The sequence below is a fragment of the Aspergillus affinis genome, assembly GCF_023601865.1.
Source record: "Aspergillus affinis strain CMG 70 chromosome Unknown NODE_238_length_22838_cov_98_031721, whole genome shotgun sequence".
In the NCBI taxonomy this organism is placed as follows: Eukaryota; Fungi; Ascomycota; class Eurotiomycetes; order Eurotiales; family Aspergillaceae; genus Aspergillus; species Aspergillus affinis.
The window spans coordinates 1-22,838 of record NW_026516019.1 but is presented as its reverse complement, the minus strand read 5'-3'; the positions used below and the strand labels follow the sequence as shown (position 1 = coordinate 22,838).

Sequence of the window (22,838 nt, the reverse complement as noted above, 5' to 3'; positions counted from 1 at the left end):
AAGCTTTGAATAGTAATGATTGTGGTGAAAATCCGCCGCTCGATGGTATCCGCCGCTCGGTGGTTGATTACGTTAACCAATGTATTTCTGATTACATAATCATACTGATTATGTAATTTACACGGACCCGTCGCTCTAGTGGGAGCCCGAAGAAAGTGTAGGATTAGTCATCAGACCCCGCGCAAAGATACTAGTCCCGTTTGGGAACCGAGGCTTTGTCTTCCAATTCATCCTGAAAGTTCTCCGTGCAGGTTGAGATCATCCCACCATACCTGTCGAGAATGGCTGAATCAATGCCTCTACATATGCTGAGGCCCGTCAAGCGCAGGAATGGCTCAAAGCACGATAAAACTGGATGCCTCACCTGCCGTTATAGGTATGGTCTCTTCCCCTTTGCATGTCTCCGGTTTCTAAGCGAGGACCAGGAGAAAGAAATGCATCCAAAACACGTATCCCATCTGTGGAGATTGTGCTCGCTTAAATCTTGAATGCGTGCGCGAGCCGATTCGACATGTTGTGCCAGAGGACACGGTCAAACAGTGTATCGGGACAGCCAATCAACGACACAAGCCAACCATCCCTCGATCGGTAGAGAAATCGCCTGAACAGATAGCTCCGAAGGGTGGAGGTGATCGGACTCTACGAAGACGATATGCGATGAATTACTACGTCACTGTCTTGTCCGAGTTGTTGACAGTAAGCCGGGATTGTAATTCGTTTCTGTCTGGTTAGACTACAAAAGGAGGGGATGAAACTCGATCTAACAGTACTTCGCAGCATTCCTGCCGATGGCAGTAGACTGGCCCGCTCTTGCAGATGCCCTAGTCTCGTGGTCCTCAGGGCATCTAGCCGCGACCGATGCGTCATACCGAGTGACAGCCCTGGAAGCGCGATCCACTGCACTGCACGCCTTGACGGAGACGATCTCGTCTGTGCCCGATGATTTGACCTGCTGTGAGGCTAATGTAGCAACTTGTTTGGTCCTTCTAACGTCGGAGGTCTGTCTTGGCGATCATACGGGATGGTATTACCATTTGAAAGGCGTCAAAAATATGATTATGTCTGCTCGGTCGTCGGGGAGACACTTTCGAGGAACGGATGCATTGAGACAAAGCCCGGAGGGTCAATGGATTTTACGAAACTTCGCTTACCATGACGTCCTAGGTAGTGTCGCTTTAGGGACCCAACCGTTGATCAAAGCAGAGTATCTTGATGGTATCACTGGTCTCGTGGACACTTACCTTGGGGTGGCTTCTGAGATTTTGATGCTCATCTCGGAGATCAGTTGTCTCGACCCGATGGACTTGGTTTATGAATCCATCGACGATTCGGACGATAGTCCCTTAGTCGTATTGAGCGACCGTTGTACATCGCTCGAACGCAGACTTGCAGGCTGGAAGTGTCAACCTGGAACTGCGCCTACCCTCGTGGCGGTCGCATACGCATATAGGAGTGCCGCTCTTTTATACCTATATAGGCGAATACTACGTGCAATTTACGACAGTTTGCATCGTCGAGAAGAATTGTCGTCAATGCTCAACTCGACAATTCAGACCGAGGTCGCAAGAGTTTTGGAACATGTGTCCGATGTCCCCCTTAACGACAAACCAGAGACCGCTCTGTTGTTTCCCGTATTTATGGCGGGGATTGAGGCGACCGAAGGAAACCATATTGAAATCGTTCGCATGCGGCTAGTTATCATGCAGGGAAAGCGGCCATTTCACAATATCTCCCGAGCACTGCAGGTTCTGGAGGAGCTCTGGACACGGGGTCGAAATCACAGCAACGTGGATTGGAGGGATATCGTAGAACAGCAATCCGGAGGACTCCTCCTGACCTGATAGTTGCAGAGGGTTTGCGGACTAGGCCTCCTATAAGACGCGGGTATGAATTGACTCATATCAGACCAGCAGGGCAGCTTTGATTGCTTCTCGTGTCCAAAACCGGCGTTCAAGTGCGAGAAATCCGAGATCCGCACCGAGTTATGAAGGATATTCGCAAACCAACCATGTTCGGCCGATGGGGGCCAAAGCGCAGCCCAATTTCGCTTTCTCGAAGGCAACCACGAAAGGGAGAAGAGTCGATCGTCTTAACAAGCAACCCTGGTAATGCTTGAACTTGATTTCCAACCATTGCAAGTATTGACAAGTGAAACGCCACGTAATCCTGCAGCCATACGAGCGTTGTGAGCGTTGCGCGCTGCATCCTTTGGTGCGGCCTTCCGGAATCCCGACCGAGCGGGATTCGCGCAACGCCGTCTCCGGTCGTGGGCGTCTGACTCGTCTTTTAACTCTCCTTGCCCCTACTCCGAACCCCGTGTGTATGCATCAAGCGTGTCTGAACTCCGACATGCAGAACAACACCAGTATCGCCCAGTATGGCCAGGCATGCCTGAATTGCGCCCGTGCCAAGTGTAAGTGTGTTATGAGTGGGATCGGGAGTCGGGGGTGCGATAGGTATGCGAAATTAGTCAAGGTAAAGAGTTTGGCGGAATATCGTTAATGATTGAATTGCAGATGTCGCCGCCTGCAGAAAGCCTGCAGCCCAGCGCCCAGATTGCGCAAGCGGAAGGCGCCGTCGAAGACGGAGCTTCTGGAGCAGAAAGTGGATGATCTGATGGCATTGTTGAGACCGTCCGAACCCTTGCCACAATTACCGCCACAAGCATCTGATAGCCTCCCGGCATATCCATCGCCTTCTTCTTTTAGCAGAACAAATGAAGAGGATTTGTCCAATACCAGTAGCAGCGTGCCAGAGTCGCCGTCGAGCTCGGTTGTTCCTGACTTGACCTCGGACGAGGAAGAAGAGGTCCTCAGGGTTTTCCGGACCGAGAAGCTCCCATGGATGCCAATCATGCACATCTCGGAAGATACGCGGCCCATAGACCTGAAGACCGAGTCTCCCTTTGTATGGTTATGCATCACGGCCTTTCAGAATAGGTGCACGTCCCATACCCGGATTTTGTGCGATCGGGTCCGCTCAGAGGCCGGCAGGAGAATGATGCTCGAGTGCGAGAAATCTCTTGATCTATTGCAGGGCGCTTTAATCTATCTGGCCTGGTAAGAACTCCAAGCCCGTGGGATCTGCTCTTTTCTGACCGATCAGGGTCACCTTTTCTTGCCCTTCGGACAAAACCTCGCTTTGCACCTATACACAGATGGCGCAAGCCATGCTTTTCAACCTCCGTCTTCAGAAGCCTCCGCCTCTAGATGCAAACCATGCTCTTCCCACCTGCAACATCGCTGGCCATTTCACTCACCGTATTATGCAGGTGTCGCTAGTTCGCACCATGAACGAGCGAAGGGCCCTGCTTGGGTGTTATCTCATCAGCTCAGCGTACGTTTGGGCTTCCGCACTTGATGTTGCCACGCTAACATCGTTCTACAGTGTCTCCCAGTTCGTAGGCCTCATCGAACCAATGGCGTGGACCCCACATATGACGGAGTGTCTGGATGTACTCTGCGCGAGTATGGAGACCCCTAACGACGTAGTTTTGGTGCAGCTGGTGTCGACACGGCGCATTAAGGACACCATCCCGATGGGGACTTGGAACTCCAACGATCCCAATCCGACCATGCGCGCTCCTTATGCTTGGCATGTCAAGGCTCTTGAATCGCAGCTGACCGACCTAACAAGTCGTATGCCCCTTCATCTTCACCATAACAGTGAGTGTCTCTCAACTCATCCTATTTTCCAAATAAAGGCCCAGTCTAACATCACCATAGAAATTGTGATGCTTTTCCTTCAACATCTCAAGGTGGCTTTATACGAGACCGCACTCTTGAGCGCCCCAACAGAGCCATGCAACGACATCGATATCAATCGGCTCGATCATCTGTACACTTGCTTGAACGCTATCAAAGAGTTCTCAGATATCATCCTGAGTTTCTCGCCCACCATGTACCCCAACCTCTCCATGCCCATCTACATCCTCATGTCGCACTGTTTCATCACCCTATTCCGTCTCTCGATGTTCGACTACCCAGGATGGGACAAGGAGGCCGTCCGTCGCGATGTCGACCTGCTAGCCATTACCGAGCAGTTGGCAGAGCGGATGCTTCAAGTACCGGCGTTAATCGGCATCAACAATGACGGGACGTACCTGGATACGTGTACAAGATTTGCCGACAAGATCCTAAAGCTTCGGGTGGGGTGGGAGTCACGCATGGCAGGTGTGCCCGAGGAAAGTGAGCCCGGAACGCTGGACCCCATGGTAGCGATTGATTCGAAGTTTGATCCCTGGGCTGATACCTCGTGGTTGTCGGGGGCTTTAATGTCGGGGGCGTTTTTTTGAGCGGGATACCCTTGCTTTCATTTGTGTATTCCACGTGGTTAGAGCGTGGTGTGATACTTCAGAGGTGTATAGTGTGCATAGCGATTGAGCCTCATTTAATTTGAACCCATTAATAATTTTTACAGTGTTAACTACTGTAGCCCATCCTAGTAGCGGTATGCTATGCTTAGACTAGACGTTAATCTCACATAATTAGAAGCTCAGCGATAATCAATCAGAAACAGTCAGAAACGTGGACAGACCCCAAAGCCCCAAAGGGCCCAAACATGGTCAGGGGCGAGCCTGACGCCCAAAAAAAACCTTATGTCCGCTCCGGTGCGGACTGCGGACATAACGGGAATTCGGGCCTTAAGAGGAATAAGGCTGTCCCGCTATCAGATCCGACCAGTGGAGAGTCAAAAATTAGAACCCGTATTCTATTATTCAATTTGTTCTAGACAAAGCCCACGGCCTCTACCCGCCCACTAGGCGACATTAGGAAAATAGGTAGGTAGCTATGACTGCTCCTCGCCCTGCTAGCGCCTGTTGGGACTAGTGAGCACGACTCAACTTCCGTAACAGGACTCGCGTTCGCACGAGTCTGGCCGAGATCAGCAGGGATCGGAATCGGGGTGCGCGAAAGGGCGGTCGCTGCTGCTGCTTTTCTCTGACCGTCGGGCTTCGCATCTCCCGACTCCGCCCGCTCTTGTCCGCACGGCGGAGCGGTCTTTAGCAATTCCATGAATCAGTCATTTTGGAAAGGAGATTATTTATAAGTTGAGGCTGCTCGTTCTGGTCGGATGGATATTTGGATCAGAGTTTTGAGTTTTTATCTCATTATACATATTGTTTCAACGGAATCTTTTTGTTTCTCGTGACGGTTTCGATATCGACGCCTTGTTGCCTGGAGATTTTTTTGGATCGGATTTAATACACTGCGACGCTCGCTTATCTCTCCGCCATGCCGGATCAACAATATCCTCACGCTGGGAGTTCACCACCAGCGCGCGACAGCGCTGTGAATGTGGAAAAGCCAGACAACAATGTTGTCTCTACGGAGTCGAATCTGGAAACGAAACAAGTCACCCCCGAAGCAGGTAGCACGCACTCGAAATCGACGGAGGATTCGTCGGCGGCCAAGAACCCGGCAGACGAGCATGAGTGGATTCAGGGAATACCGTTGTTTATGGTCCTGGCGGGAGTGACGCTGGTGGTGTTTCTGATGTTGTTGGATGTGGCCATTTTATCTACGGTTGGTACTTTGCGTTGCAGATTGCTCGGGAATTTGATGCTGACCGGTGGATGTGCAGGCTGTTCCGGAAATCACGAGTCATTTTCACTCTTTGGATGATGTCGCTTGGTATGGTAGTGCATATACGATATCGAGGTATGGCAGTCCTGAGACTCTGGTTGGAATATTATGCTGATGAAGACAGTGCGGCTCTTACGCCTCTGACGGGGAAGTTTTATTCGCACTTTAGCTCGAAGGTGGGTGCTGCCGTACAGTGGATGAATGAGGAGTGGTGCTAACCATCGCAGTGGACGTTTCTTTTCTTCTTCGGTCTCTTCGAACTCGGATCTCTCCTCTGCGGCGTGGCGAATTCGTCGAAAATGTTGATTATTGGACGTGCTGTCGGTGGTATGGGCGGTTCGGGAATGGTCAACGGCGCGTTGAATATTATTGCTGGAGCGGTGCCGATGCAAGGACGACCTCGTGAGTACCCTTTATGTTGGATTCTATGACTAGAATGCTGATTGTGTATAGCGTTGATCGGAATCATGATGGGTGGTAAGTTGGTTTGCTCCTGGAGTTGATAACCATCAATCTAATTTTCACAGTCGGACAATTAGGGCTTGTCCTGGGTCCTCTCATCGGCGGTGCCTTCACCACCTACTCCTCCTGGCGATGGTGTAAGTCCATCCTCGACCCCCAAGACCAATTGCAAATACTCATCCAATTCACCAGGCTTCTACGTCAACCTCCCCATCGGCGGCCTCGTCGCCATTCTCCTCGTCTTCACCAAGATGCCCGAACAAGTCCCCAAACGCCCGCCCATGGAAGTCTTCCGCGACAACTTCGTGGCCAAATTCGACTTCCTCGGCTTCGTCCTCTTCGCGCCCGCCGCCATCCAACTCCTCTTGGCCCTCCAGTACGGCGGACACGTATACGCATGGAACAGCTCGCGTGTGATCGGCCTGTTCTGCGGTTCCGGCGCGACCTTCATCGTCTTCTTCCTCTGGGAATGGCGCGAGGGCGACAACGCTATGATCCCGCTGCGGATTCTCGGTCGCCGGACCGTCTGGACCTCTTGTATTCTGGCGATGATGTTCTTCGGAATGACCATGGTGTTGGCGTACTACCTGCCCATCTACTTCCAGTCCGTGCGAGGCAGAACGGCCATCATGAGCGGCGTGGACCTCTTGCCGAACGTCATCGCTCAGTTGATTGCGGCCGTGGGGTCGGGTATCTTGATGGGTAAAGTCGGTTATTATCTCCCCTGGGCTGTCTTTGGTGCTGTCGTCACTACCATCGGTAATGGACTCTTGACCACCCTTTCGCCCACCACCTCTACGGGCCGATGGATCGGATATCAGATCCTCGTGGGATTCGGCCGTGGTGCATGCATGCAAGTCGTACGTCCTCGCCTCCCTATTCCTATTATAATAACCCCAATCTCCCCTGCCAAACTAATACTAACATTGACTCGAAACAGCCTATGATCGCCGTCCAAAACGCCGTCACCCCCACCGACGTCTCCCCCGCCATGGCAACCCTCACATTTTTCCAGACCTTCGGCGGCGCAATCTTCCTCGCCATCGCGGAGGTGATCTTCGCCGAAGGTCTGCGCGAAAAGATCCCCCAGTTCGCGCCCACCGTGAACGCCGAGACAGTGATTGAGGCTGGTGCCACGGGGTTCCGGGACATTGTGACGGGGAGCCAGTTGGGTGGGGTACTGTTGGCTTATGCGAAGAGTATCGGGGAGATCTTTTATATGCAGATTGGATTGGGCGTGGTGGCGCTGATCGTGGCGTTTGGAATTGGGTGGAAGGATATTCGGAAGAATGGGCAGAAGAAGCCGGGGGAGGTTAAGGGGGAGGAGAAGGTTTGAAGCGATGAATATTGGATTGAACGGGGTGCTGGTATAGAGAAAGACTTTATGATGATTTGATGTATATTTTATAGAATAATGTTAATCAATCTCCACTGATGGATAACAAATGTGTTCGTAGTACCTATAAGTGAGAAACCTTGAGAATACAAATAGTGTGCAATGTAGAGAACAATGAGTGACATATGAAAATAGCTATGTACACCTCTAGGGCCGTTACATAGCAACATCGTCCATCTCTTCAAACCCCTTCTTGCCCCCATGTCCCAAAATCGACCCGGGATGGAAGAAATGAAAAACAACCTGCACCCCAAACATGGGTATCGTATCAAACACATACAAAAACGCCTCATGACCCATCAAATATCCATCCATGCCCTCCACAAACTCCACAATACGATACAAACACCGGACAATAATCACCCCGGACACAGCCAACAACACGAACAACAACCTCATCACGTCCTCCGGGACTGCTGCACCATCACCAGCCAATATTCCACCCTTCCTCCCTTGCTCTCTTAACCTCTTCACAAACGTCCCCGTCACTGTAAGGAAGAATCCAAAAAAGCCTAACTGCACGAATAACCCCACCACCGCGATCTTCTGCCCCATGTCAGCCATCCCGTCCATGGCCATCATCCCGCCGCCGGACGCCTGCGTCAGGAATGCAATGAGGTCCCCGACGACGAAGACCTTGGTCACTATGTAAGGCGAGATGAGAGAGAGACGGGGTTCGCGGAGATGGATCACGATACGGCCGTAGATCATGTAGATGGTGGCGGCGTAGAGGGAGGGCGGGAGCAAAGTGCAGATGTTTTGGGCGATGTAGGGTGGTAAGGATGTGGTGTCGTTTGCGGAGATGAGGCGGGCGATGTAGCCGATTGTCATCACTGGGTTAGGATTTGGGTTAGCTATGAGGAATGAACGGGGGAAGGGGAAAGAAGGGGGGAGGAGGTGGTGGGATGTACTGATTGCGCCGACGATGAAGGTGGTGAAGAAGTAGGCCTTCAGCCGGATGAGTTGATAGATGTGGTATACGGTGCTGAGTCCATAGCAGATGATGGCGATCACTGCGGCTGCTTTGCTGGGTTCGTATTGATAGAAGGCAAATGCCATTTTAGCTGTATAATGAATGACTGGGTTTGTAAAGTTGAAACGAAAAGAGTGGGAAGTATAAAAGACGCGAGATGTAGCAACGAGCGGACGATCCTGAGACCAAATATGTTTACCGGCTATACAAACACAATGAAGGACATAAATAAGGAGGTATTTCTATTCCCCTTCGAAATGTATATGCCTAGGAGTATTTTAAAAGCTGCGCCATCTTAGGCGATATAAACAGGTTATCTGCCATTGGCCAATAACGATCCAGTCGTGTTCGTGTTCGGGAAGAGACTTTACGGCGAGGAAGATGCTAAGAATGGATTGATTGACCCACTGTTCTGGTCCGAAGAGGATAGGCGGGTCTACTTATTTTGATAGTTATGGACCCGTTGCTCGCATAATATACGGATACGATAAGTGTAGAATGCTAGTCTCTACTTAAATAGACATGAGAGAGATATGCTTATTTCTCATCGGCCGATGCGGAAAAGTCTCGAGTATTAATAGTATAGGCTGTTAGAGATAGAAAGGGCCGTTAGTAATTATTTCATTCTATGTTTCTTGGTCTCTATATACAGAAAAAATATAATAACCAGTTAGTTTGTTACTCCATCTCAGAATAGTTGGTACCTGAACTCGAGGACTCGATCCACAAAAAGCCTTTTCCAAAAGCCAGATCATCAAAAGTTATTCCCAGTAACTGCACCCCATATATACGTCGCCCAACTCCCCAGAATTAACAACAACAGGGCATCAAAACAGCAAAGCGACACCCACCGATTCCAACGGTATCGTGTGACAAGATGATGCTCGCGGAGAGCAGCCAGACGACTCGAACCAAAGGTCAACCGATCCTTTCTCGACCACTGCAAGGGAGCCAAATTACAGTTCATCAAGGCAGCTAGCAAAATCGCCACGCCTACTGCCATCAAGATCGCCGCCGCACCTAAATAGACCATGTTTACGCGGTGATATGACCCGTGGTCTTCATCTTGGAGAGCCCCTGTGACTAACCGCATGATGATGTTCATTCTGTATAGACCGTTGGTTAGGTGAGAAGTCCATGGAATGAAGTAGGGAATGGAAGGATGCATACGCGTTGTTCATGGTTTGGTCCAGACCGCACGCGGATCCGAATACTGATTCTTCCCATATGACCGTGCGGATACTGTCAACTATCACCGTGGTTCCGAAAGCCTTGACCAGGCCGTAGAATACAAAGCTTGCGGCCGTGCCGGATTTGGTGGGGATGAGATTTAGGAGCAACATGCTAACCAGCAACATAGTTCCGCAGAAGAATACTGTGAGATGATTAGATTGCATGCTGTATGTAAAAGAAAGATATACCAAGATGTACTAACGCATATATGCTCGCCTTCCGTGGACATCGAGAAAAAGGCCCATTAAAGGGACTAAAAAGAACCCTGGGAAGGATTAGTATATGCAGTAGGCATTACACTTGTTGACCATAAAAAGGGAATAAAGGGGAGAGCTTCGGGTTCGTGGGCCCTCTAAAAGTGAGAAAGAAGGAAACTTACCTCCATACTGAGCAGCAGCACTATACCACCCCGCCGTGACTGCACTAACGTTGAAACGCATCTCAGCGAGCTCCGTGGCGTTCTGACTGAAGACCACGGTCGTGGTTGACTCAAACAAGGAAAACGCTAGAATTGACCAGAACATCCATGGAAGCTGGAATATCTTGTAGAAGCGAAAGGCCTTTTTAGAGGGTCGTAAACTTTCGCCGTTGGCGACATCTGACGGCAGCTCGTGGTGCTGGTTACAGTAACGTTCGAGAAACCAGAAGAAGAGGGTGGCCACATTGGCGAACACGTTGATGAAGACGTTGATCCAGAAGCTCCATTCGAACCCACAGTTCTATACTGTTAGTGCTGTCGTCTCTAGGTGGGCGTTGAATCTTCTCACCTGCGCAATAATGTTTGCTGTAGCTTTACCGATAAACCCGCCAAGCTATTATTTTTTCAGCAGGAGGCCACCACAAAATAAAGAAGAGGATAGGAAAGAAGAAGAAGAGATACCTTTCCGGAAGCTCCTTCAAACCCGAGGGTAAGTGCAAAGCCATTGCTAGGCGCAAACCACGAAGAAAACATCTTGTACTGGGCTACCTGGCTAGTGATATCCCCCATGGCCATCACGATGCGGCCGGTGACCATGAAATCATAGGATCGAACCGTAGCCGCGCCCGCAATAAGGATCGACCCGATGGTATAAACCATTTTGGCAACGACAATAACCGCTAGGAAAAGACTGGTATAAGTGTTGTCCGACTTTCACCTGACCAAACAAGCGCAATGACAAGACTACTCACACAGACCACCGATTCGATCAGCAACAACCGCACCCCCCATGATTAGTATTGTTGCCATGAAATCCTCACTCGCCTCCAGCAGGGAAAATTGGGTGTTGGAAATATCCAGTTCCTGACTCATGCGTTAGAAAGCTATTAGACGGCTGGATGTATGTAATCTACCTTCTTAATGGTGCTTTTCATGGCTTTCGTCACGCCAGAGCTCCAATGAGTTGCACCACTGATACAGCAGATTAAGCATACAGCTGCTACCTTGAGAAGAAATGGAGTTTCGGGCTTGACATCTTCAGCCTCATCGGGCTCATCGGGCTCCTCGATCCTCGGTGATGGACTCCTTAGGTTTCGTGGAGAAATAACTATCTCAGGTCCTCCCTTGTGCAGCGACATCTTCACTTGACCAATAAATAAAATACTTTAGATGGCAAATTCTGAGATTTCAGAGACGGACTAAACGACCTTATACTCGATCATTCGACTGTGCCTATCCAAACGAGAAAATGTTTTAGAGTATGCATCCTGAAGCCAAGCGATGAGGGGTAGATACGGAGACCTTCATCGTGACTGGCTGACAATGAGGGGAGTTGATGGACGATCGATAGCCCAACTGATCACAGATCCGAGCCGAGTTAGGCGCCGGGTGTTGACTATGCCGAGATGAAGAAATTCGTTGCATATGCATGCTCCGACCGAAGCAGAGAATACGTCCCGAGTAAGCTCATAGTAGATCACCCTTCCATGCTGACTCGCATGTTCAACCATTTCCGACCATGCCTGTGTACTTCCCCACCTATGAACTGGAGTTTTGCGGTATCTTAACACTGAATTATTCATATTTGATGCCGCATTACGGCCACCGTTAGCTCCATCCACCTGCATCCTGTGAGACCGGTCATAGCGTTGATTCCACTTTCAGTTATGATAGTCGCCGTGCATTGAAACAACCTACGGAGTAGTCACCGTATAATATTCCTCCCACTTAGAGATCCTGAAAAGGGGTATTTATCCGATGTGTCACATATACTCAATCCATGAACCGGTTTTGCTCTCCGATGGACCCGTCACAAATAAACAAGGAAATTCACATATATACGTGGCATCGATAGATATTAAGCGCATGCAATTCCGTGCCCTCCCGAAAAAAACCGACTACCGGCACACCCCTCTGGCTACACACACAGCCCACGTGGCTCCCACACCGCAGTTTCTGACAAACAGGGATTACAGGCGGATTGCGATGTGTTTGGTTTTTCCCCTGAAATTGGAGAGTAGCTTGGAAAGAGGGAACAAATTCGTCTTTTGCCACTACACTCCTAGCTCAGCAAAAAATGGGCCATGAGCAAATACACGATGTTCGTCTGAATGCATGACTTTGAAAGCTCTTTTGTTCTAGCCACATGGCTATCTTCTCCTGATGCGCTCTCTTTGCCCTGTATATTTCGCACGGCAAGTATTCGGCATCTTTGTACACTTGTCGAGAAGAAGCTGTACAAAGATCGGATTCCTTAAGACGAACTCCGTACTCAGAGGTCTCAGGGACAGAATATGAAGGCAATGCGGTAATGACTGAATATAGCTTGTTGACGGTTCTCGCCGTATGGCGCTGCATTCGGGTTAAAGAGTTTCAAGTGGAGTACTATGAGGCATGTACCGAGCAATAAATTAAACATTAACCCCCAAACTTGCCCAGCCATGTACGTCTGTGGTGCTGTGGTTAATTTGATCAATTCATATGCCCACCGAAGACTACGTGGGCCCACCAAACGCTCCAAATCATGGAGATCTCGCTGTGACTAGCTATCATACCAAGCCAACTTCCGGGGCTCTACTAAAACACACAAGATGTGTCCAGCCCTACAACAGTTGTCGCACAAAAGGGAAGTCGTATTGCGTGTGGCCGGAGATCACTTTCCCCCGTTCCTGGCGAGAGCAGAACGCGACACGGAGGTCGATTTGTTATCAGTAAGGATTCAAGATGAGCAGCCGGGAAGCGTCCTCAGGGCACAAAGCGGGGCGGTAGATGTAGGCCACCCCTTGCGTCTAGAAACAGCCCTAGGTGGTTAACATTCCTAGGGCTCGCAAAAGCCATATTAGAAAACGAAATGATAATTTGGAACACTGAAGCAAGGGGAAAGGGCAGTAACGGTATGAAAAAGGGGCTGCAATTGTCTTTCCTCCGATGGTCTCGTTTATATGTCAATTGGGCCCGCGAAGGAAATTTCACGTGCCATGATGATAGTCCTCAGCTATGGAATTAATGGACACCAGCTCTGCAAAAACCGATGGCGTCTCCGTTACCAGGCTCCCTCAGCACGTGGCAGTGGACCCAAAGAAGGCTACACCCGACGATGCCTCTATCCAATCGCCAACCCCCCCATATAGTGTTATGTCCGAAAGCGAGAAGATTTTTACCATCGTTCTCTGCTCCGCAGTAAACTTCCTCAGCCCCGTGGCCGGCAACATGTACTATCCCGCCCTAGGACCTTTAGCCAGAGACATGAACGTGTCGAAAAGCACGATGAACTTGACGATCACGGTGTTTAAGGTATCACTATAAATCACCAGCCCCCACAGGAACAACGCGATTGACGGGAATAGGTTGTTCAAGGAATTGCGCCATTACTGACGGCGACGATTGCCGATCAAAACGGTCGTCGACCAGTTGTTCTTATCTGTCTAGTTTTATTCCTCGGCAGTAACATAGGTCTAGCGCTTCAAACAAACTTCGCTGGACTCATGGTACTGCGTTGCGCCCAGAGCTTTGGCAGCAGTAGTGGCTCAGTCGTCGCAAATGCCGCGGTGGCTGATCTCGTCACACGCGGAGAGCGAGGGAAATACATGTTTTATTCCTCGCTGGGGATGGCCATTGGGCCTGCTGTCGGGCCCATTCTCGGCGGAGTCATCGTCCAGTTTCTAGGGTGGCGAAGTTCCTTCTGGTTTCTGGCCATTATTGCCGGGGTGATTGTTCTACTAATGGCTATGTTCCTGCGTGAAACCTGTCGTGCTGTCACTGGAAACGGGAGTATCCCACCACAGCGATGGAATAGGTCTATCTTGCAGATGGTCAAGGTAAAGAACGGGCCGACCCCAAACCATGCAACCCGGACTGTCTTCAAGCGTCGACCGAGCCTGCTCGATGTGTTGAAGATCGTGATGCATCGTCACATCGGACTCCTAGTCCTCTGCAGCACACTGCGTTTCAGCGGGTCGATAGCAGTCCTAGGAACGCTGCCAGCACTCCTAGAGCGAAAATACCGTTACAACCCTCTCCAGATTGGGCTGTGCTACATCCCCTTCGCTGTCGGGGGTATCGTCACCCGTTGGACAGTGGGGACCGTGACCGATTGGAACTATCGGCGCCATGCGCAGCGAAACGACGTAGAAGTTCGACCCAACGAGCAGCAGGAGCTGCGGGACATACCCATTGAAAAGGCCCGACTGCAAATTACCATCCCCCTCATGTACCTGTCGTCCTGCTCCGTTCTGGCCTATGGCTGTACCATGAGCTACGATGTGCATATCGCAGCCCCTCTCGTATTTTTATTCCTGCTGGGAAATACGGACGCAGGTGTTACTAACACTCTGAAGATGCTTGTGATGGATCTGCATACCTCCCGGCCGGCTACTGCAACGGCAGCCATGAACAGCTTTAAGAATCTTGTGGGCGCTGGATCGGTTGCTGCTGCCTTGCCACTGATTAATGCTATCGGAATTGGATGGGTAGGGACGATAATCTGTTTCTTGTGGCTTCTTGCTACTCCGGCGTTGTGGATTCTGTATTTCAAGGGACATGTTTGGCGACAGCGGCAGGAGGTGCAGGTATACGATTGAATAAATGGAGGGGAGGCGTCTTCACATAGCGGATGTCTTAGTTGTCTCTTCTCTCACTTAAGGGTCATTTGTTTGTTTTGGCCGCCGGCTACCAGAAATATCCTAGGAAGGAGTCTGGCCACGGCTAATTGACTATTAGTGTTGCGGGCAAAGCCCGTACCTACCGCCTTCGCGATATGGGTATTGTCCGCAACATTAGTATCTTCTAGCGCGCGTGGACCTTTGTTCCGCAAGTACAGAATCATCCTGCTGAGAGTCAACTATAGAAGTCTCCAGTCTTCTTACACTCTTTCGCGCTTTTCTCTTAATAATCTAGGAACTATGCAGACTGTAACCAGGATCTAGATTTTGGCCACCTTACAAACCAGGTCCTCATTAGCGGCCCAACATACCAACTACCCTATACGTCAGCAACGCACAAGTTTCTTTAGTCAGCTTACTGGCAGCCTAGGGCTGCGCTTCTAGATCTCACAGGTTACCTCTCGCCCAGCAATACCGATATTCGTGTTGGCCCATCGCAGGGAAAAATTGCACTGTAGGAAGATTCTACGAAGGGGAAGAAACGTTTGGAGCGCGACTGATCACCCTCGAATTGCGCGACGGAGGGTGAGAATCCTGGGTGATTAGGCGGTCTCCCCGTTCTCACCTCTTTTCCAATTAACCTAATGTGTGTGTGTGTGTAGACATTCTCTAACGCCTTATTTACTCGCTCTTCCAGTCCTGCTTGATGAGGTCCGCTGCTCTTTCCGCGAATGCGTATACAGTGGCTTGCAGATTCGCCGTGCTTACAAGCGGGATAGCACTCGCATCCACAACCCTCAGTCCTTCGATACCATAGACCCTTAAATTGGAATCCACCACTCCGTCTCTCTCGCGAGGCAGCATGGAACAGGTCCCCGCAAAGTGCCACATGGAGACTAAATTCTCCCGAACATACTTCTTTGCAGCATCTAAGTCTCCCTGGAAGTCTGCAGCTGGGTCACGGAACTTCAGTGGCTGTTCGAGCAGCTCCCCAAGCTGAGGTGACTCTGCTAAGTTATTGATAACGAGTAAGTGCCGTGCTATGACTTCCAGATCGAGAGGATTCGACAGGTAACCAGGATCAATGATTGGAGGGGTTTCAGGATTGATGGAGGTACTTGAGTGCTTTTTGTCAGATTTGGTGAATATACGGTTTGTTGGGGGGAGGGGGGGACGCATGTGAAGAATCAGGAGTAAAGAACCTCTCACAATCTCTAGCAGGGAAGAAGAAAACAAAAAATTCACTCACATATGAACGCTTCCGCGGGAAAGCGGTTGAGAGAGCATTACTCCAAGCGTGACGAACTTTCCAGGCGAAGCAGTTGGGATAGTCTCATCATTGAGGTCTTTGGCATAATTTGTCTGCCCTAAGGCGGACAGGTACGCAGCTGATGGTTGCTTGGAATCAAGAACCGTGGTCTTCGCGATGTCGTAATAGGCTCGTGTCGCCCTGTGCTCTTGTGAGTTTTCGGGGGCGTGGTTTGTAAATAATGTCTGGAGAGCACTTCTGTCCGGTGAAGGAAGAGGCAAATAGGCGTAGGTATGAACCCCGAGTGAAGCTAGGGGCCCAGACTGCGTGGCAGTGTATTCCTGCATTGCCTGACCGAGGGCTTCAGGCTCTTGTCTGACCAGAGAGTCCTTAGTCTCAAGTTCAGCCTTTGCTTGAAATGCGGTGTACGATATCATATGATCTAGATGAAGTAGATGTTAGTTCAAATCCGTCCCAAAGCGAGTATGCGTCAAAAAGGGAGATGGTTCAAGATCAACAACACAAAGGTTTTGAATGTGCTAGATTGGAAGCTGTTCACATACCCTGAAGATTCTGCCCAACTCCAGGAAGGTTCATGACTATACCGATGCCATGCTTCTCAAGAAGTTCTGCTCCACCAACTCCAGAAAGTTGGAGGATTTTGGGAGATTGAAAAGCGCCAGCAGCAAGTATAACTTCGCTCCTTGCCTGAACAGTCTTTGAGGCACTATCGAGACTGTATTGGACTCCAATAGATCTGGGAGGCTTGCTTTCGTCAAACAGGACTCTCTCGACAAATGAGTTCGTAAGAACGTGAAGATTTTGTCGAAGCTCAACAGGCTTATAGTAGGCCGAGGCGGAGTTGCTTCTCTTGCCCTCCGAGTCGATGCTAGCAAGGCAACTGAATGAGCCTACAGAGCTGTAGATGAACGGATCCCCGGCGTTGTATTGCCCTCTGCTGCGGAACAGTTCGGCCCATGCCTTGCGAATAGGGTGCGTCTTGTTGCCAAAAGATGTTTGGATCGGACCTTTCGCTTCGTTCAATTCAGGCCAGTCATCAATTGCCAGACCTTCTTTGGCATCCTGTGCTACAGTCGGACTGCTGTAGGTCTTTAAGAAATAGTCCTTTAACATGGACCAATTCCATCCGGGGTTACCGAGTGCCTCCCATGAGTCAACAACACCCTTAAAAGGAGGAACAAAGACGTGTGCATTTAATGAACTGGATCCTCCGAGAGCCTTGCCCTGGTTGAGACCAAGCACCCTGCCATTGAGGCCCGGCTGTAAAAGCAATGAGTAAGCCCACACCCTTTATCGAGACAGAGACGGTCCTTACCTGAGGGGAAGAGTGGAATTTCCAATCGGCGTCAGATCCAAGTAGTGCGGCATAAAAGATGGGAATGTTCACGCGGGGATCTGCTGTCAAGTCGGCGCCTGCTTCGAGAACCAGCACAGAGGTGCTGGGGTCCTCGCTGAGTCGAGAAGCAACCACTAGGCCAGCCGTACCGCCGCCAATAACGACAAAGTCATATACAGCAGCCATTTTGTACTGTGCGCGGACTTGGTAGAAGATCGGACGAGAATGTGAAAAAATCGAGCTGCGAGCGTAGCAAGTGACTTATTAAAAAGAAAAGAAAGACCCGTGGGCAGGAAATATATATGCATTGGTACTAATTGAATTACCCCTCAGTATCATAATACTGAACAAAGAAACAGATTTCATCAATACCACCCAATGGGAGTACTATATGGAAATGCTATAATTAGCTCCACAAATGCCAGTTTTACCCCGCCCAAAAGTACTGGATCGAACGGCCCCCTCCTCAATGCAGTTTAGCACGTGTGAGATTGTTATGGTAACGTGATTCCCGGCCGACCGGTCACCTCATCAAATTTTCCCTTAGCAACCATTGTTTACATTTTTTAAACCACCACCATGCCTCCAAAAAGACCCCAGAAAACACAAAAATTGATTGAGCAAGAGGGTCGTCTTCTACTTGCTGTAGAAGCTATTAAAAATGGCAGAATTCCCTCTATTGCTGCTGCTGCCCGCTCTTTTGAAATGCCACGTACTACCCTCTCAGCTCGAATAAAGGGTCGCCAAAACAAACATGATATGTGGTCAAATGGCCATAAATTTACTCAGCTTGAAGAAAGTTCAATTGAAGATTGGCTAGTCTCTATGGATTCGAGAGGCGCAGCTTTCAATTTGCCTATATTGCGAAATATGGCCAATTTACTACTCCAATCGCGCGAAAAGACAACCTCTACTACTACCCTTTCTGTTGGAAAAAATTGGCTTACAGAATTCGTCAAACGTCGTCCAAATCTTATAACACGTCTATCTCGCAAATATGACTATAAGAGAGCTCTTTCTGAAGATCCTAGAATTATCCTGCTATGGTTTAAACTGGTTGAAGAAACCATTCAAAAATATAATATCGACTCGGATGATATCTTCAACTTCGATGAATCTGGGTTTGCGATAGGAGTAAATACTATCCAAAAAATCGTTACTTCTGCTGATTATTATGGTCGGAGAGCTCTTTTACAAGCTAGAAATCGCGAATGGGTTACTGTAATTGAATGTATAGGGGCTTCTGGAGTCGCTCTACCGCCATATATCATTTTCAAAGGTAAGGTGTTCAAGCATCGTTAGTTCAATTTTCTACCTAACGAAGCTGACTGGCGAGTTAATGTTTCGAAAAATGGTTAAACAAGCGATGAAATTGCTCTTAATTGGTTAAAAATACATTTTATTCCAAATATACGATCAAGAAAGGGAAAACATTGTTTTCTAGTACTAGATGGTTATGAGAGTCATCTTACTCCGGAATTTGACCAGCTATTGTAACGAACGGCTACACTGACGATAGGGAATCGTGAGAATGTAGGGTATGTATTTGACGAGGAAACTAAGCTAAGCTATGAAGCTATTCAGGAGCTGGCTGCGATATGTGTGACAGCTCTGACGCTAGTCCCTATCGGGGAGTTAGGTTATAGGGTATCGCGAGGAAGGTCCTCGGAGGCAGGTCACAGTCCGTGACATTACCCCCCCTTCTAGGCTCGCGATCGCCCTCGATCGCTGTTGTCAAACCGGCAGTTTATCCTCTCGCGTAATCTCGAATTCTTCCTCCCCATTGTATGCCTCCAACCAGGCGCCTAGACGTCTCGGGGGTCCCGGCTTGTCCGGATACTGCCGATGATATTCCTGCACCAAATGTGGACAGCCGATAAAGTTGCTCGCCGGATACCAGGTCGGGTCATCATCTGCGTTGTTCCATTTGGCCTGATACTGCAGCTTTTTGTAGTAGAGTCGGCTTGCCACGATCTCGTCAACTTCCCATTCATTTTCACCGTGTATCTCTACCGGTTCCGTCACTGGGGGTCGCTGGCCGGGCAATGGGTCATCTGCAGCTAATCTGAGACGATCCGGTGCGAAATTATCATGGATCCTCATCTCCGGAGGCAGATCCAGCTTAAATGCGTGTCCTTTCTGTGCCGTAATCTTATAAGGTCCACGCCTCTGGTGATCCAGTTTCCTGCTTGGTCGACTTGTGCTCAATCCCTCCATAGATAGCCAGACCTTATCATTAACTCCGAAATCTGGCTCCCGGCGGAATTTATTAGCTTGAACAGCTTGTCTCTTCTGAGTTGTTACCATCTGCTGGCGGGCAAGGTCCCATCCCTCGTGCAGTATCTGAACATGTTTGAGTGCGTCCTCCCGTTCCAAGCGAACTCGGGCCGGGACCGGAGCTTCATCAACAGGTCGATCCCAATCAAACGAGGTCCGGGGCTGGTACCCTAGCACTACCTCGAAGGGCGTCATCTGTATTGACTCTTGGACCAGAATAGCGGCAGCATGATCCAACATTGGCAGTAGCTCCCCCCAATTATCCTGATAGTGATTCACGAATGGTCGTAAACGCATCCCAATATGCTGGTTAATTGCCTCAGTCTGACCATCTGTCTGCGGATGTCCAGCTGTGCTGAGCCGCAGTTCTATACCCAGGATTCGGCAGAATTCGTGCCAAAATTCAGAGATAAACTGCGGTCCCCGGTCAGAGACAACAGAATCCGGTGCCCCATAGTGTCGGTAGATATGTTCAATAAAAAGGCGTGCCATACCCCGTGCTCCGATCTTTTTATGACAGGGAACTGACACTGGTTGCTTGCTTAATCGGCATACTACCACGAAGGCCATATCGAATCCGCTCTTGTCCTTTGGGAACTCTTTAAAATCCATAGAGATGTGCTGCCATGGCCGAACGGGAACCGGTAACGATTGAAGCAGGCCGGGGGTCTTGTCTCTAGGGACCTTATCTGCTTGACACTGACAGTTTCGGATGTAGCGGTCTATATCTCGACCCCATCCCGGCCAGTAAAATCTTTGCTGAAAAAGGCGACGGGTCTTCATGCGTCCTGGGTGAGCGGTCGAGCGCTGGCTGTATATTTCCTCTAGAAGTCGGGTGCGCAGCTCTAGATCTTCTTCCGGAACTACCAGACGTCCTCGGTGCAGGAGTAGTCCATCCTGTAACGACCAGTTATCACTTGGCTCCTGTGCCTGGGCACGCTGGCTCTCCAGTGAGGGGGCAGATCGGTTGGCGGCTAGCACTTGGTCAACGATCTTGATCCCCTTTAGGTTCTCGAGAACGCAGAGCTGCGTGGTTAGCGCACGTTCGTCACGGATGGCTTCCTCCAGGGCCTCATCCGGTATCATCTGTTGGATATTGTGGCTATCAGCAGTCCCCCCGCAGTAGTCCTTCCGTGAGAGGATATCTGCAATCACATTGCCCTTTCCGGGGCGGAATCGAATTAGGAAATAAAAACGAGACAGATATTTGGACTAGCGCGCTTGCCGTCGGCTGAGCTTTCTCTTGGTCATAAAGTATTCTAGCGCCCGGTGATCCGTCCATATACTAAACCGGTCAGTTCGTTGCAGTCCCTCTAGCTCCGGACGCCATTCTTCTAGAGCGTGAATGATCGCCAGCATCTCTTTGTCATGAATATCGTAATTGCGCTCGGGACCTGACATAGACTTAGAGTAGTAGGCAACCGGGTGCCAAGATCCCTTGAACTCCTGAGAGAGAACACCTGCAATAGTCTCGTCTGAAGCATCTGTTTCTAGCCGACTAGGCAGGCCTGGATCGTAATGCCGTAGAAGCGGTACCGATATCAATCGTGCCCGTAACTCTTCGAAAGATTCCTGGCAGGCGTCATCCCAAATAAAGGGAACAGATCGTCTGGTTAATGCGTTCAATGGTCGGGCTATCTGACTATAGTTTCGGACAAATATCCTGTAAAAGTTACAGAAACCCAGAAAAGACTGGACCCCTTTTACCGTAGAAGGAAGGCGCCACTTGCTTACTACTGCAACCTTGGCAGGGTCTACCCTTATTCCCTTTCCAGATACAATAAAGCCCAGGAATCGTGTTTCTGCTTGGTGAAATTCGCACTTGTGAATCGCGGCTTGGAGGCCTGCTGCACGAAGGCGTTCTAATACTGCTTTCACATGTTTCCGGTGTTCGGCTTCGTTTTTGCTGAAAATCAGGATGTCATCCATGAAAACTGTTATATAGCGGTCGAGCATATCCATGAACAAACTATTCATATATCTCTGGAACGTGGCTGGGCCGTTCGTCAGTCCGAAGGGCATAACCTGATATTTGTAGTTCCCGTATCGCGTCTTGAACGTAGTAAGGTCTTCCTGTCCCGGTTCCATGCGGATACGGTGGAACCCCTGTCGGATGTCAATCTTGGTAAAGATTCTAGCACCGGTCAAGCGTTCCATGAGCTCACCGATTAGCGGGAGCGGGTAACGGTCCTTCTGCGTAATACTATTCAATCGACGGTAGTCCACGCAGAACCGTAGGCCCCCATCCGGTTTCCTGGCCATCAGGATTGGAGACGCGAACGGTGCTCCACTAGGGACGATAAACCCTTTGTCAAGATTCTCTATAATGTACTGTCTAGCTGCTTCCAGCTCTTCGATAGACATCTTGTAAAGAGGTCCATTGCCAATAGTCTCGCCCGGTAACGCTTCCGGGTCCAGAGTCAGCCGGTGGTTCTTTTCACGCAGCGGTGGGAGCTGGTCAGAAGCCTTTTTGGAGAAAACGTCGAGGTAATCATGGTACTCCTTGGGGATCTTCCCCCGTAAGTCAACAGCTTCTTGGGGGTCAAGTATCGCGAGGCGATTATCGATGACCTCTTCAATCTGCTGAAGGGTTACTACGCAGATCTCGCTCTTCCCTTTGCGGGTGTGCCGGTTGAATCCTGCAGCTCCGATTACCGCGATCTCTATGATTGCTGGATGGCACGCTGCCTTTCGTTAAACCGAGACAGATATAGGCTGAATATCATTCGATCGAGATAATTGCTGGCCGTGTAGCGCTCTATTCATCTTGACTAAATTGTCACGACGGGTTTGCGCTTCTCGCGGGATTGGAGCATTGAATGCCCGTTCCCGACGCTCCATGTCCGCTTGATGGGATGGGTCAGGGAGTGGTCGCTTGAGGATCTGCCGGGGGAGAAATATATGGCCACGGGCCTGGATTGTCTCTTTAATTGATCGCTCTTCTGGCCATCGCAACTTGTTTTCAGCACAATCTAACCAGACGTCTCGTTTAGCCAACCATGCTTTGCCGATAATCATTTCGTGGTTCCCGAGTGGAGTGATCAACATCGGCTCACTCAGGAATCGTCGTCCATTTACCCACAGGTGTGGCTGGATGTAATGTTGCAGTGGCCTGCCTGCCTCACCATTGTATCCAACAGTTGGGATCGCTTGTGGTAGTGTTTTGATCGGAATGCCTAATCGTTTAACCAAGTCTAGCGCTGTTGCAGCATCGATATACAAGTATCCGGTTGCTCCAGAATCGGCCAGTGCATACTGTTTAGTAGAGAGTCCATTGAATGAGATCA

The 22,838-nt window shown here is 49.9% G+C and overlaps 7 protein-coding genes across 7 annotated transcripts; 4 read left to right on the top strand and 3 right to left on the bottom strand.

Annotated features, from left to right (window-relative positions):
* Window positions 1-788: 788 nt before the first annotated feature.
* KD926_004869 (fungal specific transcription factor domain-containing protein) lies at window positions 789-1,841 on the top strand (the record flags this gene model as incomplete). Its single annotated transcript, XM_053095377.1, has 1 exon — window positions 789-1,841. One exon carries the CDS (start codon window positions 789-791, stop codon window positions 1,839-1,841), a length of 1,053 nt encoding a protein of 350 aa, XP_052949955.1.
* Window positions 1,842-1,984: 143 nt separating this feature from the next.
* On the top strand, window positions 1,985-4,294 carry KD926_004868 (transcription factor domain-containing protein; the record flags this gene model as incomplete). The annotated part of the gene is made up of 6 exons (XM_053095376.1): window positions 1,985-2,105; window positions 2,150-2,456; window positions 2,517-3,059; window positions 3,106-3,336; window positions 3,388-3,665; window positions 3,726-4,294. 6 exons carry the CDS (start codon window positions 1,985-1,987, stop codon window positions 4,292-4,294), a joined length of 2,049 nt encoding a protein of 682 aa, XP_052949954.1.
* Window positions 4,295-5,234: 940 nt separating this feature from the next.
* On the top strand, window positions 5,235-7,383 carry KD926_004867 (MDR family MFS transporter; the record flags this gene model as incomplete). Its single annotated transcript, XM_053095375.1, has 8 exons — window positions 5,235-5,525; window positions 5,584-5,660; window positions 5,710-5,761; window positions 5,813-5,987; window positions 6,039-6,062; window positions 6,113-6,184; window positions 6,240-6,907; window positions 6,988-7,383. 8 exons carry the CDS (start codon window positions 5,235-5,237, stop codon window positions 7,381-7,383), a joined length of 1,755 nt encoding a protein of 584 aa, XP_052949953.1.
* Window positions 7,384-7,599: 216 nt separating this feature from the next.
* KD926_004866 (uncharacterized protein) lies at window positions 7,600-11,206 on the bottom strand (the record flags this gene model as incomplete). The annotated part of the gene is made up of 8 exons (XM_053095374.1): window positions 7,600-8,470; window positions 9,268-9,522; window positions 9,587-9,791; window positions 10,029-10,368; window positions 10,417-10,461; window positions 10,530-10,747; window positions 10,820-10,931; window positions 10,982-11,206. 8 exons carry the CDS (start codon window positions 11,204-11,206, stop codon window positions 7,600-7,602), a joined length of 2,271 nt encoding a protein of 756 aa, XP_052949952.1.
* A 1,867-nt stretch (window positions 11,207-13,073) lies between these two features.
* Window positions 13,074-14,647, top strand: KD926_004865 (putative MFS multidrug transporter; the record flags this gene model as incomplete). The annotated part of the gene is made up of 2 exons (XM_053095373.1): window positions 13,074-13,361; window positions 13,415-14,647. The coding sequence occupies 2 exons, from the start codon at window positions 13,074-13,076 to the stop codon at window positions 14,645-14,647; spliced, it is 1,521 nt and encodes a 506-aa protein (XP_052949951.1).
* Window positions 14,648-15,349: 702 nt separating this feature from the next.
* On the bottom strand, window positions 15,350-17,460 carry KD926_004864 (GMC family oxidoreductase; the record flags this gene model as incomplete). Its single annotated transcript, XM_053095372.1, has 4 exons — window positions 15,350-15,785; window positions 15,918-16,359; window positions 16,481-17,198; window positions 17,254-17,460. The coding sequence occupies 4 exons, from the start codon at window positions 17,458-17,460 to the stop codon at window positions 15,350-15,352; spliced, it is 1,803 nt and encodes a 600-aa protein (XP_052949950.1).
* A 1,548-nt stretch (window positions 17,461-19,008) lies between these two features.
* Window positions 19,009-22,838, bottom strand: KD926_004863 (retrovirus polyprotein; the record flags this gene model as incomplete). The annotated part of the gene is made up of 4 exons (XM_053095371.1): window positions 19,009-20,696; window positions 20,838-21,193; window positions 21,374-22,239; window positions 22,324-22,838. Coding segments are annotated over 4 exons (3,425 nt in total), but the record flags the coding sequence as incomplete, so codon positions are not given.